The sequence below is a fragment of the Mustelus asterias genome, unplaced genomic scaffold (genome assembly GCF_964213995.1).
Source record: "Mustelus asterias unplaced genomic scaffold, sMusAst1.hap1.1 HAP1_SCAFFOLD_2344, whole genome shotgun sequence".
In the NCBI taxonomy this organism is placed as follows: Eukaryota; Metazoa; Chordata; class Chondrichthyes; order Carcharhiniformes; family Triakidae; genus Mustelus; species Mustelus asterias.
Genome location: NW_027592289.1, coordinates 14,317 through 31,321, shown reverse-complemented (window position 1 = coordinate 31,321; position 17,005 = coordinate 14,317). Strand labels below are relative to the sequence as shown.

General features: G+C 56.7%; 1 protein-coding gene across 3 annotated transcripts in view; it reads left to right on the top strand.

Annotated features, from left to right (window-relative positions):
* The window catches only part of LOC144489601 (pre-mRNA-processing factor 39-like), a 29,381-nt gene extending 13,096 nt beyond the window's left edge, over positions 1–16,285 (top strand). For 2 of the 3 annotated variants that reach the window (XM_078207466.1, XM_078207464.1), the window contains 10 exons: positions 37–204; positions 2,796–2,967; positions 4,642–4,749; positions 5,962–6,126; positions 6,582–6,708; positions 7,466–7,734; positions 8,800–8,984; positions 9,717–9,791; positions 11,698–11,854; positions 14,342–16,285. In XM_078207466.1, coding sequence (XP_078063592.1) covers positions 37–204; positions 2,796–2,967; positions 4,642–4,749; positions 5,962–6,126; positions 6,582–6,708; positions 7,466–7,734; positions 8,800–8,984; positions 9,717–9,791; positions 11,698–11,854; positions 14,342–14,404 — 1,489 coding nt within the window. In that variant the 3' untranslated portion in view covers positions 14,405–16,285. The remainder of the gene's footprint in view (positions 1–36; positions 205–2,795; positions 2,968–4,641; positions 4,750–5,961; positions 6,127–6,581; positions 6,709–7,465; positions 7,735–8,799; positions 8,985–9,716; positions 9,792–11,697; positions 11,855–14,341) is intronic. The other variant, XR_013496992.1, reaches the window with a different exon arrangement.
* The last annotated feature ends 720 nt before the right edge of the window (positions 16,286–17,005 follow it).

Below are 17,005 nucleotides of genomic sequence, written 5' to 3'. Positions count from 1 at the left end.
TGATGAGTGGTTCTGGTTTTCTATTTTGTTTTGCAGTGTGTTTGAGATGGCTTTGGCTGCCGCCGGCACTGATTTCCGGTCGGACCGACTCTGGGACCTGTACATCAACTGGGAGAAGGAGCAAGGGCAGCTGAAGGCTGTGACTGCCATTTACGACCGAGTGCTGTCGATACCCACGCAGCTGTACAGTCACCACTTTGAGAAGTGAGTGAAGGAGGGAGCGGGGGGGGGGGGGGTTAAGTGCTAAGGTTGTGTCGACGTGGTCGCTTACAGCTGCGAGTGGCTAACGATTCTCTTCAGAGGAGAGTCAAAGCGGCGTTATCTAGTGCGTGGCGTGACAGAAAGTGTTCGCAGGACAGAAACTGGCCCCTTCTGTCCAACGGACCCACGCCGGCGTTTCTGCGACCCGGGCGAGCCTCCTCCCATTCGGGCAGATGACCTTACCAAGGGGGATTTGCCAGACTCGCTGCCAAATCTCCCGGCGGCTGCCAGAAGCCGTTGGGAGATTTTTTTGGAAGCGTTAACTCCGCAGTTCCATTCTGTACTTCGCAGCGTGTCTGCGTGGGTTTCCTCCGGGTCTGGTTTCCTCCCACAGTCCAAAGATGTGCAGGTTAGGGGGATTGGCCATGCTAAATTGCCCCCTTAGTGTCCAAAGATGTGCAGGATAGGGGGATTGGCCATGCTAAATTGCCCCTTAATGTCCAAAGATGTGCAGGTTAGGGGGATTGGCCATGCTAAATTGCCCCTTAGTGTCCAAAGATGTGCAGGTTAGGGGGATTGGCCATGCTAAATTGCCCCCTTAGTGTCCAAAGATGTGCAGGATAGGGGGATTGGCCATGCTAAATTGCCCCTTAATGTCCAAAGATGTGCAGGTTAGGGGGATTGGCCATGCTAAATTGTCCCTTAGTGTCCAAAGATGTGCAGGTTAGAAACATAGAAAACTACAGCACAAAACAGGCCCTTCGGCCCCACAAGTTGTGCCGAACATATCCCTACCTTTTAGGCCTACCTATAGCCCTCCATCCTATTCAGTCCCGTGTACTCATCCAGGAGTTTCTTAAAAGACCCGATTGAGTTTGCCTCCACCACCAGTGACGGCAGCCGATTCCACTTGCCCACCACCCTCTGTGTGAAAAACTTCCCCCTAACATCTCCCCTGTACCTACCCCCCCAGCACCTTAAACTGGGACCTCTGCTATTTGTGATATATATAAATGATTTGGAAGAAGGTGTAACTGGTGTAATCAGCAAGTTTGCGGATGACACGAAGATGGCTGGACTTGCGGATAGCGAAGAGCATTGTCGGGCAATACAGCAGGATATAGATAGGCTGGAAAATTGGGCGGAGAGGTGGCAGATGGAGTTTAATCCGGATAAATGCGAAGTGATGCATTTTGGAAGAAATAATGTAGGGAGGAGTTATACAATAAATGGCAGAGTCATCAGGAGTATAGAAACGCAGAGGGACCTAGGTGTGCAAGTCCACAAATCCTTGAAGGTGGCAACACAGGTGGAGAAGGTGGTGAAGAAGGCATATGGTATGCTTGCCTTTATAGGACGGGGTATAGAGTATAAAAGCTGGAGTCTGATGTTGCAGCTGTATAGAACACTGGTTAGGCCGCATTTGGAGTACTGCGTCCAGTTCTGGTCGCCGCACTACCAGAAGGATGTGGAGGCGTTAGAGAGAGTGCAGAGAAGGTTTACCAGGATGTTGCCTGGTATGGAGGGTCTTAGCTATGAGGAGAGATTGGGTAAACTGGGGTTGTTCTCCCTGGAAAGACGGAGAATGAGGGGAGATCTAATAGAGGTGTACAAGATTATGAAGGGGATAGATAGGGTGAACGGTGGGAAGCTTTTTCCCAGATCAGAAGTGACGTTCACGAGGGGTCACGGGCTCAAGGTGAGAGGGGCGAAGTATAACTCAGATATTAGAGGGATGTTTTTTACACAGAGGGTGGTGGGGGCCTGGAATGTGCTGCCAAGTAGGGTGGTGGAGGCAGACACGCTGACATCGTTTAAGACTTACCTGGATAGTCACATGAGCAGCCTGGGAATGGAGGGATACAAACGATTGGTCTAGTTGGACCAAGGAGCGACACAGGCTTGGAGGGCCGAAGGGCCTGTTTCCTGTGCTGTACTGTTCTTTGTTCTTTGTAAACCTGTGTCCTCTCGTAGCAGCCATTTCCACCCTCGGAAAAAGCCTCTGAGAGTCCACCCGATCTATGCCTCTCAACATCTTATACACCTCTATTAGGTCTCCTCTCATCCTACGTCTCTCCAAGGAGAAAAGACCGAGCTCCCTCAGCCTATCCTCATAAGGCATGCCACTCAATCCAGGCAACATCCTTGTAAATCTCCTCTGCACCCTTTCAATCTTTTCCACAAGTTGGGTGGACTGGCCATGCTAAATTGCCCTTTAGTATCCAAAGATGTGCAGGTTAGGGGGATTGGCCATGCTAAATTGCCCCTTAGTGTCAGGGAGATTAGCAGGGTAAATATGTGGGGTTACGGGGCTGGGGCCTGGGTGGGATTGCTGTCGGGAGAGTCTTGATGGGCCGAATAGCCGCTCTCTGCACCGTAGGGATTGTGTTGTATGACACCAGTAGCCCAGCCTGGCTCTGAGGCAGCAGCGCTAACCACTGCCTTGCCTTTCCACCCGGGAGCTAGTGTAGGTTGGTGAACAGAGAGGGGGGAAGAGACGGGTTGTGGTGTGAGAGTGGGAAGCCCCCTCCCCGGTGGACAGTTTCACCCAGAGCTGCGTCCTAACCCTGGCTCTCTCTCTCTCTGTCACACAGGTTTAAGGAGCATGTGCAGAGCTACTCCCCGAAGGACATCCTGTCCACCGATGAGTTCCTCAGGCTGAGATCCGAGGTCGTCACCAGCCTGACAGCGGCAGAGGCGGAATGTGACGAGGGTCCGCCCGGGGATGACCCTCCCCCCGGCGTGGGGACCACCGATGAGGAGAAGGTGGCCCCCCCTTTTATACTTTTCCCACCTTGGCGAGTTATTTGCCTGACTTTGTCTCTTCCTGTCCGGAGGCAGCCTGATTTTTATTTTTATTGACCGATCGGACAGAGGCCAATCCCACAAGCTGACATCCAGGGATTGTTTGCAAGTCCTTGGGAACCGAGTCCTCAGGAACAGAGTTGCTGTGCGTGCGCGCGCGTGCATGCGCCGGAGGGAGGGTGTGTGTGTGTTTGCCTGAGAGAGGGAGGGTGTGTGTGTGCCTGAGGGAGGGAGGGTGTGTGTGCGCCTGAGGGAGGGAGGGTGTGTGTGCGCCTGAGGGAGGGAGGGTGTGTGTGTGCCTGAGGGAGGGAGGGTGTGTGTGCGCCTGAGGGAGGGAGGGTGTGTGTGCGCCTGAGGGAGGGAGGGTGTGTGTGTGCCTGAGGGAGGGAGGGTGTGTGTGTGCCTGAGGGAGGGAGGGTGTGTGTGTGCCTGAGGGAGGGAGGGTGTGTGTGTGCCTGAGGGAGGGAGGGTGTGTGTGTGCCTGAGGGAGGGAGGGTGTGTGTGTGCCTGAGGGAGGGAGGGTGTGTGTGTGCCTGAGGGAGGGAGGGTGTGTGTGTGCCTGAGGGAGGGAGGGTGTGTGTGTGCCTGAGGGAGGGAGGGTGTGTGTGTGCCTGAGGGAGGGAGGGTGTGTGTGTGCCTGAGGGAGGGAGGGTGTGTGTGTGCCTGAGGGAGGGAGGGTGTGTGTGTGTGTTTGCCTGAGGGAGGGTGTGTGTGTGTTTGCCTGAGGGAGGGAGGGTGTGTGTGCCTGAGGGAGGGAGGGTGTGTGTGTGTTTGCCTGAGGGAGTGTGTGTGTGTGTGTGTGTTTGCCTGAGGGAGGGAGGGTGTGTGTGTGTGTGCCTGAGGGAGGGAGGGTGTGTGTGTGTTTGCCTGAGGGAGGGAGGGAGGGTGTGTGTGTGTTTGCCTGAGGGAGGGAGGGAGGGTGTGTGTGTGTTTGCCTGAGGGAGGGAGGGAGGGTGTGTGTGTGTTTGCCTGAGGGAGGGTGTGTGTGTGCGCGCGTGTGTGTGTTTGCCTGAGGGAGGGAGTGTGTGTGTGTTTGCGGGAGGGAGGGTGTGTGTGTTTGCCTGAGGGAGGGAGGGTGTGTGTGTTTGCCTGAGGGAGGGAAGGTGTGTGTGTGTTTGCCTGAGGGAGGGAGTGTGTGTGTGTTTGCCTGAGGGAGGGAGTGTGTGTGTGTTTGCCTGAGGGAGGGAACTTTTTTTAAAAAAACCCTTCTGCCCTTACTCGGTCAGTATCTCTCTGTCTCCCCTCCCCATTCATGTCCCCATCCAGACGCCTCTTCAATGTGCCGGCTTCCACCACCTCCTCTTAGCAACATCCATGAGCGGGCTTGTGCCAGATCTGACACTGGGGCTGGGGCTCTGTTACCTCAAATTCACAGCGTCCACTTCCTTACGGGAATGTTGGTTGGTTGGGGGTGGTGGGGGCGGGGGGCGGATCCTGTCCCATTAGCTCACGTCCAGGGGAAGCTGCACTGACTGTTACACAGCTCGGTGTTGGGGGGGGGTGGCGTGAGTGTGATACAGGCAGGCGGGTTTTACATTGGGTGCGTGTGCTAATTTGTGCCACCGAGTGCCAGTTTTCCGTGCTGACGTTTGTTTCTTCACCATGCCCCCCACCCCTCCGTCCCTCCCGTGTCAGGCGGACACAGAGCTGGAGAAGATCCGAGCGCACCTCGTGGCCACCCGGCAGGAGATGTACCTACTGAACGAGGAGGAAGTCAGCAAGAGGTGGAACTTTGAGGAGGCGGTAAGGTGGAACCAGTCTCTCTCCCTTCCCCCCTCCCTCCCCGCTCTCCCGATGTCTAACCTGCTTTGCCAGCAGCTGTGCCAGGACAGGAGCAGGGCCGCGGTGCAGGGCGTTCGCCAGGCGGGGGCGGTGAGGAGCAAGAGTAGCTCACCCATCCTGTTCCTGCATCTCTCTAAAGAGAGAATCCTTGTACTCGTGCAGACAGACACACAGACACAGGCACACACTTGCACACGCACACACACACAGTCATGCGCTCTCACACACACACACATGCATGCTAACACACACATGCACATGCGCACACATACATTCCCCCTTCCCCATCACTGCCAATGTGGCCTGTAACCGTAATGGGTTCCCCTAGTGCCAGTACTGCGAGGGTGCTGCGTTGTCAGAAGTGCTGTCTTTCACATCTCGGCACTGTGGTTAGCACTGCTGCCTCACAGCGCCAGGGACCCGGGTTCGATTCCGGCCTCGGGTCACTGTCCGTGCGGAGTCTGCACGTTCTCCCCGTGTCTGCGTGGGTTTGCTCCGGTTTCCTCCCACAGTCCCGAAAGACGTGCTGGTTAGGTGGATTGGCCATGCTAAATTGCCCCCTTAGTGTCAGGGGGATTAGGTAGGGTAAAATAGATGGGGTTATGGGGAGAGGGCCTGGGTGGGATTGTTGTCAGTGCAGAGTCGACGGGCTGAATGGTCTCCTGCACTGTCGGGATCCTATGATGCGCCGGCCCCCCCTCTGCTGTCCAGGTGGCTGCTAATAACCCTGCAGTGTTACTTCAAGGAGAACGGTGGACGCTAACAGTGGCGACCAAACATTAGGCTGGGGGGAGTGGACGGCTGGGGGGGGAGAGAGTTGGGAGTGACTTAAAAGAAGGGAGAGGCAGGGGTGGGGCGACTTAAAAAGAGGGAAGGCTTTTGGGGGGGGGGGGGCACTTAAATGGAGGGAGAGGCAGCGGGGTTCAGGCAGGGAGTTTATAGAATGCCTGTCGCGCAGATGGAGGCCATTTGGACCATAGAACGCCAACTATCCCCATAGCCCCCACGTATTTACCCTGCTAATAAGACGGTGCAGTGGCGATGTGATTAAAATGGGGTGGGTCGGGGGGGGGGGGGATAATCTCGGGGGGGGTTTCTTTACCCCCTTCCGTCGGCCTGTCACCCACGGGTTACTCCCCCCTCTCTCCCCTTTCCGTCTCGCCCTCTCCTCAGATCAAGCGGCCGTACTTCCACGTCAAGCCCCTGGAGCGGGTGCAGCTGAAGAACTGGAAGGACTACCTGGACTTCGAGATATCCGGCGGCACCAACGAGCGGGTTCTGGTATTGTTCGAGCGTTGCATGATCGCCTGTGCTCTGTACGAGGACTTCTGGATCAAGGTGAACCCCCCCTTCTCGGAAGCCTACCGCCGCCGGGATACTGATCCCAGCATCCCTGCCGATCGTTCCCGAGCGGTGGCTTCCCGTTTCCTCTATAAATTCCTTTCTTTGATTTAATTTTTGTGTTTGTTGATTACTTTTATTATTATTATTATTTTTGCAAAAGCGTTCCAACAACAAGAACAAAAAGAATTTCACGTTTTACTTTGATGATCTGACTTCTAACATAATCTTTTAATTCCATTGCTGTTTTATCTGCACGTGTTGCATCACACTAAAGAAGTTAAGGAATTGCTGAAGAAATGTGTAAGCCTGTTACCACTGTGAGTGCCCCCTCCAGTTCTCAATAAGCTGTACCATGATGTCTTTTTATTTTTTAAAATCGGCGCCGTGTGCGTCGGAACTGGTGCCTCCCGTCGCCCCTCATCCCTCTCTGACCTCCCTCTTGCCCGCAGTACGCCAAGTACCTGGAGAGCCACAGCGTCGAGGGGGTGCGTAACGTCTTCCAGCGGGCCTGCATGGTCCACCTGCCCAAGAAGCCCACCCTGCACCTGCTGTGGGCCGCTTTTGAGGAGCAGCAAGGTAAGATGGGGGGGGGGGGGGCGGGGGGAATCGATCGCGGGCACGCGCACCCAGCCCCCTCCCTCCCTCCCGTGCGTGGCCGAGGGGCCTGCGCTACTGCCCCCACAGCAACAGGGACCTGGATTCTCTCTCCGCCGCGCCCCCCTCCCCCCGTGTCCGCATGGGTTTCCTCCGGGTGCTCCGGTTTCCTCCCACAGTCTAAAGGCATGCAGGTTAGGTGCATTCGGCATGCTAAATTGCCCCTTGGTGTCCAAGGATGTGCACGTTAGGTGGATTGGCCGTGCTAAATTGTCCCTTAGTGTCCAAAGATGTGCGGGTTAGGTGGATTGGCCATGCTAAATTGCCCCTTAGTGTCCAAAGATGTGCGGATTAGGTGGATTGGCCATGCTAAATTGCCTCTTAGTATCCAAAGATGTGCAGGTTAGGTGGATTGGCCGTGCTAAATTGCCCCTTAGTGTCCAAAGATGTGCAGGTTAGGTGGATTGGCCATGCTAAATTGCCCCTTAGTGTCCAAAGATGTGTGGGTTAGATGGATTGGCCATGCTAAATTGCCCCTTAGTGTCCAAAGATGTGCAGGTTAGGTGGATTGGCCGTGCTAAATTGCCCCTTAGTGTCCAAAGATATGCGGGTTAGGTGGATTGGCCGTGCTAAATTGCCCCTTAGTGTCCAAAGATGTGCGGGTTAGGTGGATTGGCCATGCTAAATTGCCCCTTAGTGTGCCCCTGATGTGAATTTGCTCTCGTGTTGCTTTGCCTAGGTGACCTGGAGGAAGCCCGCCGTATCCTGAAGTCCTTCCAGATGGTGGTGCCCGGCCTGGCCATGGTGCTGCTGCGGCGGGTGAGCCTGGAACGGCGCTGCGGGCACCTGGAGCAGGCGGAGGGGCTGCTGCGCGAGGCCATCGAGCAGCACCGCGACACTGCCCTGGCCTCCTTCTTCGCCATCAAGCTGGCCCGGCAGCTGCTGAAAGTGCAGAAGAGCCTGGTGAAGGCCCGCAAAGTGCTGCTGGAGGCCGTCGAGAGGGACAAGGTGAGCGGGGGTCGGCGGGGGGGGGACAAGGTGAGTGGGGGTCGTGGGGGGGGGGTGCTACAGAGGGAAACTGCATCAGACCGAATCAAAGCAGCGAAACGCAGCGTAATTGCAGGGCTCAGTGACGTTCCCCAGTCCTCAAAGAACAAAGAAAATTACAGCACAGGGACAGGCCCTTCGGCCCCTCCAAGCCCGCACCGACCATGCTGCCCCGACTGAACTAAAACCCCCTACCCTTCCGGGGACCGCATCCCTCTATAAGGGCGGCACGGTAGCTCAGTGGTTAGCACTGCTGCTTCACAGCTCCAGGGTCCCGGGTTCGATTCCCGGCTTGGGGGTCACTGTCTGTGTGGAGTTTGCACATTCTCCTCGTGTCTGTGTGGGTTTCCTCCGGGTGCTCCGGTTTCCTCCCAAACTCCAAAGATGTGCGGGTTAGGTTGATTGGCCAGGTTAAAAATTGCCCCTTAGAGTCCTGGGATGTGTAGGTTAGAGGGTTAGCGGGTAAATATGTGGGGGTAGGGCTGGGTGGGATTGTGGTCGGTGCAGACTCGATGGGCCGAATGGCCTCCTTCTGTTCTGTAGGGTTTCTATGATTCTATGTATCTGTCAAGACGCCCCTTAAAACTCAATATCGTATCGGCTTCCTCCGGGTGCTCCGGTTTCCTCCCACAGTCTGAAAGACGTGCTGGTTAGGGTGCTAAATTCTCCCTCGGTGTAACCCGAACAGGCACCGGAGTGTGGGCGACTAGGGGGATTTTCACAGTAACTTCATTGCAGTGTTAATGTAAGCCTGACTTGTGACTAATAAATAAAATAAATTTGATGTCGCTGGGTTTCCAATCTTGGTGGTTTTCCGAGCGTGTTCCGGGTGATCAGACGGTGGGCTCCCCTAACTGAACAGTGTGCCGCTCCGTTACTGGACAGGCCGCCTCAGTCGAGGCTGGTGTGAGGCGCGGGTAGCCCTGGCGTTTGGAGGAGGACGCGGGGGGGCTTGCGTCGAGTGGGCCCGCATGAGAAGCCGTTCCCAGTCTCCCTCCTAATGTGCCGTGCCTTTGGCCCCGCCAGGAGAACACCAAGCTGTACCTGAACCTGTTGGAGTTGGAGTTCAGCGGGGACATCCGGATAAACGAGAGTAACATCTTGGGCTGCTTTGAGCAGGTGCTGGCCAGCTCCCTCCCCCTGGAGACCAAAATAGTCTTCTCCCAGCGGAGAGTGGAGTTCCTGGAGGATTTTGGCTGCAACGTACAGTCGTGAGTGTCAGTGTCTGTCTACGGGGGGGAGGGGGGTGTCTCTGTCAGCAGGGGGAGGGGGGTGTCTGTGGGGTAGGGGGAGGGGGGTGTCTCTGTGTCTGTGGGGGAGGGGGAGGGGGGAGTCTGTGTCTGAGGGGAAGGAGGGGTGTCCGAGGGTGAGTGGGGGAGTCTCTGTGTCTGAGGGAAAGGGGGGGCAGTCTCTGTGTCTGAGGGAATGGGGGGGGGAGTCTCTGTGTCTGAGGGAAAGGGGGGGGCAGTCTCTGTCTGAGGGGAAGGGGAGGGAGTCTCTGTGTCTGAGGGGGAGGGGGGGGGTGAGTCTCTGAGGGGAAGTGGGGGGGTGAGTCTGTGTCTGAGGGGAAGGGGGGGTGTCTGAGGGTGAGTGGGGGAGTCTCTGTCTGAGGGGAGGGGGGGGAGAGTCTCTGAGGGGAAGGGGGGGCAGTCTCTGTGTCTGAGGGGAAGGGGGGGAGTGTCTGAGGGAAAGGGGGAGTCTCTGTGAGGGGAAGGGGGGGGGGAGTCTCTGTCTGAGGGGGAGAGAGAGGAACCGTGAATATTTGAGAATCTAAAGCGCAGGAAAGCGGGCTTTGAGTGTGTGTATTTACAGTTTTGTGCGTGTCTGTCCCCTCCCTCGCAGCTTTCTGCCGGCTGAGTTTTATCTGTACTCGTCTCCCGGTGTCTGACGTGTCTCCTCTCTCTCTCTCTCTCTCTCTCTCTCTCCCCCGCCGCCTGCTGCAGTTTACTACATGCCTACGACGAACACCAGCGCCTCCTCAAGCAGAACTCCAGTAAGAAGCGGGCGGCTGAGAATGGGTGAGTGCGCCCGCTTTTCCTCGCTGCCCTTAACGCCGCCATCCCGCCGCGAGCGGGCACTTGGTGTTCCAGTGCGCCTGCTGCTTTTGAGTTGAGCGTGAGAGAGCAGCACCCACCTCACTGCTCTTACACAGGGGCTGGCACGGTGGCGCAGCGGATTAGCACTGCTGCCTCACAGCGCCAGGGACCCGCGTTCGATTCCGGCCTCGGGTCACTGTCTGTGCGGAGTCTGCACATTGTCCCACAGTGTCTGCGTGGGTTTCCTCCGGGTGCTCCGGTTTCCTCCCACAGTCCGAAAGATGTGCAGGTTAGGTGGATTGGTCATGCTAAATTGCCCCTTAGTGTCAGGGGGACTAGCTAGGGTAAATGAATGGGGTTATGGGGATAGGGCCTGGGTGGGATTGTGGCCGGTGCAGACTCGATGGGCCGAATGGCCTCCTCCTGCACTGTAGGGATTCTATGTGTGGTGATGCCCCATTGTCTGAGTTTAGGCATTAAACCCAACAATCGGTTTCTTCACCGCCCCTCCCGGGCCTGATTGAGATTGGCATGTTCACATCTGCGGAGGCCTCGAGAGGAAGGTGTAACACGCTGCTCTCAATTTGATCCAGAAGGACTCTGAGTTCTAAAGCGCCTTTCCTAGTTGATACCCTGTCTAAGAAACGCAGCGGCCAGCTGTGCACTGCAACCCGCCCCCATAACTCACCAAGGCATCTGGATTTAATATTCGCTGAGACTTTTGCTATTGGCCAGGAGGCAGGAAACAGCATCGATATTTGGAGCGTAACTAACGCTATTCGGCCCATCTTGCCTGTGCCGGCTCTAAACCCCCCTGTGATTTTTCAAGTGTGTCGTAGGATCTTTATTGTCCACTGGAAAAGAGCAAACGTGGCCTTGGTTTAATACCTGATCTCACCTTCCACCCGGGTGGTGTTCCCTCAGCGCTGACCCTCCCACAGTGCGGCGCTCCCTCAGCGCTGACCCTCCCACAGTGCGGCGCTCCCTCAGCACTGATCCTCCCACAGTGTGGCGCTCCCTCAGCGCTGACCCTCCCACAGTGCGGCGCTCCCTCAGCGCTGACCCTCCCACAGTGCGGCGCTCCCTCAGCGCTGACCCTCCCACAGTGCGGCGCTCCCTCAGCACTGACCCTCCCACAGTGCGGCGCTCCCTCAGCACTGACCCTCCCACAGTGCGGCGCTCCCTCAGCGCTGACCCTCCCACAGTGCGGCGCTCCCTCAGCACTGACCCTCCCACAGTGCGGCGCTCCCTCAGCACTGACTCTCCGACAGTGCGGCGCTCCCTCAGCACTGACCCTCGCACAGTGCGGCGCTCCCTCAGCACTGACCCTCGCACAGTGCGGCGCTCCCTCAGCACTGACCCTCGCACAGTGCGGTGCTCCCTCAGCACTGACCCTCGCACAGTGCGGTGCTCCCTCAGCACTGACCCTCGCACAGTGCGGCACTCCCTCAGCACTGACCCTCCCACAGTGCGGTGCTCCCTGAGCACAGACCCTCCCACTGTGCGGCGCTCCCTCAGCGCTGACCCTCCCACAGTGCAGCGCTCCCTCAGCACTGACCCTCCCACAGTGCGGCGCTCCCTCAGCACTGACCCTCCCACAGTGCGGCGCTCCCTCAGCACTGACCCTCCCACAGTGCAGCGCTCCCTCAGCACTGACCCTCCCACAGTGCGGCACTCCCTCAGCACTGACCCTCCCACAGTGCGGCACTCCCTCTTCCCAATTTGTCAGTGAACAGGATTGGGTAGGGAGATGGGGATGTGGTCGGTACAGGATGGTGAGAATCCCCTTGCCTGCGATGATTTGCTGCCAGCGCGATTGACCGGGTTCCCCATCTCCCCCAGGAGAACCCCCAGCTCCTCATTGACACGGTAACCCTGCTCTTTACAGCACTGAGGAACCAGACGACAAGAAAGCGAGACTGGACGATTCCTCTACAGCCAGCGCAGCGAGCACAGCTTCCACCACCACCACCAACTCCACCGCCCTGGTCAGCGGAGACCTAACCAGCAGCCAAGCAGCGTACAACTACAGTGCGTGGTATCAGGTATGTCACCCCGTACTGCCCCCTAACTCCCACCACCCCCCCAAAAACAAATCCCTTACCTCCATCCTCTCAAAATAACAAGCTCACAGCTTCAAAAGCCCCAAAACTCACGGTGGCACAGCGGGTTAGCGCCGCTGCCTCACAGCACCAGGGACCCGGGTTCGATTCCCGGCTTGGGTCACTGTCTGTGTGGAGTCTGCATGTTCTCCCCGTGTCTGCGTGGGTTTCCTCCGGGTGCTCCGGTTTCCTCCCACAGTCCGAAAGACGTGCTGGTTAAGGTGCTAAATTCTCCCTCAGTGTAACCCGAACAGGCGTCGGAGTGTGGCAAGTTCAGTAACTTCATTGCAGTGTTAATGAAAGCCGACTTGTGACGCGAATAAATAAACTTTAAAACTTTGCCTTCAGTAATTTTAGCAATCACCTGAGACCCCTCGAGTGCGTGCCAACGAATTCCAAATCCTTTTCCGAGTGGCTTCTGCTCCTGAACAGTCCTTCTACTCGGAACAGATCAGCCCCTCCGCCTTGTAGCACTACCCTCGACAACGGGACGGCACGGTGGTTGGCACTGCTGCCTCACAGCGCCAGGGACCCGGGTTCGATTGCAGCCTCGGGTCACTGTCTGTGTGGAGTTTGCACGTTCCCCCCCCACCCCCGTGTCGCATGGGTTTCCTCCGGGAGCTCCGGTTTCCTCCCACAGTTCAAAGATGTGCAGGTTAGGTGGATTGGCCATACCGGTTAGTCTTACTTCGGTGGTTAGTAAATTGATGGAAAAGGTCCTTAGGGATGGGATTTACGACCATTTAGAAAGATGCGGATTAATCCGAGATAGTCAGCACGGATTCGTGAAGGGCAAGTCGTGCCTCACAAATTTGATTGAATTTTTTGAGGAGGTAACTAAGTGTGTTGATGAAGGTAGGGCAGTTGATGTCATATACATGGATTTTAGTAAGGCGTTTGATAAGGTCCCCCATGGTCGGCTTATGATGAAAGTGAGGAGGTGTGGGATAGAGGGAAAGTTGGCCGATTGGATAGGTAACTGGCTATCTGATCGAAGACAGTGTGGTGGTGGATGGAACATTTTCGGACTGGAGGCAGGTTGCTAGCAGAGTGCCACAGGGATCAGTGCTTGGTCCTCTGCTCTTTGTGATTTTTATTAATGACTTAGAGGAGGGGGCTGCAGGGTGGATCAGTAAATTTGCTGATGACACCAAGATTGGTGGAGCAGTGGATGAGGTGGAGGGCTGTTGTAGGCTGCAAAGAGACATAGATAGGATGCAAAGCTGGGCTGAAAAATGGCAAATGGAGTTTAACCCTGATAAATGTGAGGTGATTCATTTTGGTAGGACTAATTTAAATGTGGATTACAGGGTCAAAGGTAGGGTTCTGAAGACAGTGGAGGAACAGAGAGATCTTGGGGTCCATATCCACAGATCTCTAAAGGTTGCCACTCAAGTGGATAGAGCTGTGAAGAAGGCCTATAGTGTGTTGGCTTTTATTAACAGGAGGTTGGAGTTTTAAGAGCCGTGGGGTTATGCTGCAACTGTGCAGGACCTTGGTGAGACCACATTTGGAATATTGTGTGCAGTTCTGGTCACCTCACTATAAGAAGGATGTGGAAGCGCTGGAAAGAGTGCAGAGGTGATTTACCAGGATGCTGCCTGGTTTGGAGGGTAGGTCTTATGAGGAAAGGTTGAGGGAGCTAGGGCTGTTCTCTCTGGAGCGGAGGAGGCTGAGGGGAGACTTAAAAGAGGTTTATAAAATGATGAAGGGGATAGATAGAGTGAACGTTCAAAGACTATTTCCTCGGGTGGATGGAGCTATTACAAGGGGGAATAACTATAGGGTTCGTGGTGGGAGATATAGGAGGGATATCAGAGGTAGGTTCTTTACGCAGAGAGTGGTTGGGGTGTGGAATGGACTGCCTGCAGTGATAGTGGAGTCAGACACTTCAGGAACATTTAAGCGGTTATTGGATAGGCACATGGAGCACACCAGGCTGATAGGGAGTGGGATAGCTTGATCTTGGTTTCAGATAAAGCTCGGCACAACATCGTGGGCCGAAGGGCCTTCTGTGCTGTACTGTTCTATGTACTAAATTGCCCCTTAATGTCAGGGGGACGAGCTAGGGTAAATGTATGGGGCCTGGGTGGGATTGTGGTCGGTGCAGACTCGATGGGCCGAATGGCCTCTTTCTGCGCTTTTATGATCCTACCCTTCCCCCTCCACCGGCAACCTGATCTCCGCAAATACCCGGTCGGTCTGCAGCCGCACGGGGACGTTATTCAGAGAGTTCCCCGCGGTCAGCCGGTCGAGTCCGGGAGTGGGGCTCGAACCCACAGCTTCCTGGCTTGAACGGGGATATCACCCGATGGGGATTAATGGGTCGATTGGGGCGGGGGGAGGCGGGTGGTTCCAGGCATGGCTCCTCACTGATTTCCCGTCTCTCTCTCTCTCTCTCTCCGTCCCCCTCCCTCCCTCTCTCCGCAGCCTTACGGAACATATGGTTATCAGAACCCATGGAACTACAGTCAATATTACCCACACAGCTGAGGAGCTGCGGGGACGTGAACTGTTGTACATAGCGACGCCCAGGGACCCATTTCTGTTTTCCTGCCACTTCTCCCCCCTCCCCCCCCCCCCCCCCCCCAAAAAAGCCATCAGACATCGTCCCCGCCCCCCCCGGATCAGGAAGACGTAGCCCCGGGGACAGAGCCGTGCCTGCGAGAGGTATTTTTGGTGCTTGCGATGCTCCCCGTGGGACAGCGTCGCCGGGACTCCGGGAGAAACGTGGATCTTTGCGTGCGGTTCGCAGTCCCGATTTGTGGTTTCCTCGACGTTCCCTCCCTATTATTTATTCTGGTTGCGGGGGGGGCCGGGGGGGAAGAGAGAGAGAGAGGGAATGGGGGCGGTCAGTCTGTAGGAGATGTTGAGGGCGGGAGCGGGAAGGTGGGGTGGTTCCAGAGGGTCTCCACGTGCCAGAGGCCACTGAGTGTCGTCGGCCTGTGCTGGGGGCTGCGACAGGGAGTGCAGAGAGGGACCTCCCGTCCTAACTCACCACCCAGCCGCAGATGGAGCGTGTACCCAATGGCCTCCCCCCTTTGCTTAGGGGAGACACCCAACCCACCCCTCTCCTCAGGGAGGACCACCCCCCCCCGACCCTGAGTGGGGGGGGTGCCTCTACGCTCGGATCTTGCCCCCTCCCCCGATTGCCAAGCACAAGTTATTTCCCACCCAGAGTTCACACAGCCAAGAGATGCAAGTGGTCCCACCCACCCACTCTGCCCGGGCCGATCTCTGCCTCCGCCCCCCCCCCCCCCCTCCCGGTCTGCCCGGGCTGACCTCCGCCCCCTGCTGACTTGTGTTTCTTTTTCCGTCCCATTCTCCCCCTCCCCATTCCACCCCCTCCAGCCCTGAGTGACACAGGGTCCCCCCTTTCCCCCAGCCCTGAGTGACACAGGGTCCCCCGTTCCCCTTCCAGCCCCGAGTGACGCAGGGTCCCCCGTTCCCCTTCCAGCCCCGAGTGACACAGGGTCCCCCGTTCCCCTTCCAGCCCCGAGTGACGCAGGGTCCCCCGTTCCCCCTCCAGCCCCGAGTGACGCAGGGTCCCCCGTTCCCCCTCCAGCCCCGAGTGACACAGGGTCCCCCCTTTCCCCCAACCCTGAGTGACACAGGGACCCCCCCTTTCCCCCAGCCCCGAGTGACACAGGGACCCCCCCTTTCCCCCAACCCCGAGTGACACAGGGTCCCCCGTTCCCCCTCCAGCCCCGAGTGACACAGGGTCCCCGTTCCCCTTCCAGCCCCGAGTGACACAGGGTCCCGTTCCCCCTCCAGCCCCGAGTGACACACAGGGTCCCCGTTCCCCTTCCAACCCCGAGTGACACACAGGGTCCCCCCCCTTCCCCCTCCAACCCTGAGTAACACAGGAACCCCCGCCGCCTCCAACACTAACCCTTCTGATCTCTTGCCACCGCTGTGTTGGTTTAAATGTTCTTGACGTTTGTGCAGTTGCATCTCTGATGGAAGTCTGCAAGTTGGCACCGGGGGGGGGGGGCAGTGGGATTTGAACCGAGGGGAGTGGAGACGTGTGAGCGGGAGGGCATGAACGAGGGTGGAGGGGTGCGAACCGAGTTGGGTGAGTGTGGGGGAGGTGCGAACCAGGGTGGAGGGGTGCCCGCCGGGGTGGGTGGTGGGGCGGGGGAAGGCGAACCAGGGATTTGGGGATCTCTCTCCAGGCTGCAGGGGCTGCCACCAGATCCCAAACACCTCAATGTGAATTGTATATTTTATTTTCTTTGTCTTTTTCTGTACAAAATTCTGGTTGAGGTAAAAAAGCCAGCAGTTTTTTTTTTTGCAGGTAGTTATTTTTAAAAATGTAATGTTTACTTTTTTTTGTGTGTATGAATGGATGGTGCAAATAAATGAATGGTCAGAGACGGCTATTCCTTTCTATTCTGTCGGCAAGTGTGGCTCGGGGAAAGAAGATTCCAGAAAGAAAGTGTTCTGAAGCGGAGGTTGACCTCCCCTCTGAGACAGTGATGCCTAACCATTCAGAGGAATATCTCGCCTCAGAGAAGATTGGACCTGGAGGAGGCCATTCGGCCCTTCGAGCCTGCTCCCCCATTCATCGCCATCACAGCTGATCGTCCAACTCGATAGCCTAATCCTGCTTTCTCCCGGTAGCCTTTGATCCCATTCCTGAGAGCTCTATCCAGCCGCCTCTTGAATGGGGACTGTTCGGTGGATTGGCCGTGCTAAATTGCCCCCGAGTGTCCAAAGGTGTGCAGGTTAGGGGGATTGGCCATGTTAGGTGTGTGGGGTTGTGGGGATAGGGTGTGGGGAGGGCCTGGGTAAGATACTCTGTCAGTCGGTGCAGGCTCGATGGGCCGAATTGCCTTCTGCACTGAAGGGATTCTATGCTGATTGACAATGATAGAGGGGACTGTCCCGTCACTCGGTGGGACGTTACTCAACTCGGGGCGAGATTTTCATGCCTACCTGGAGAGGTGGTCCTCGCTGAAAGGAAACCTGGACCAGTAGAAGGTCAGTTGTTTGTTTTTCTTCTGTTACACCCCCTTTTTTGTTTCATCTCCCAAAAGCTATGACTGGTATGAGTGGGAGGCCAGTATACCGCATTCGGTGTGGGATGTGGGA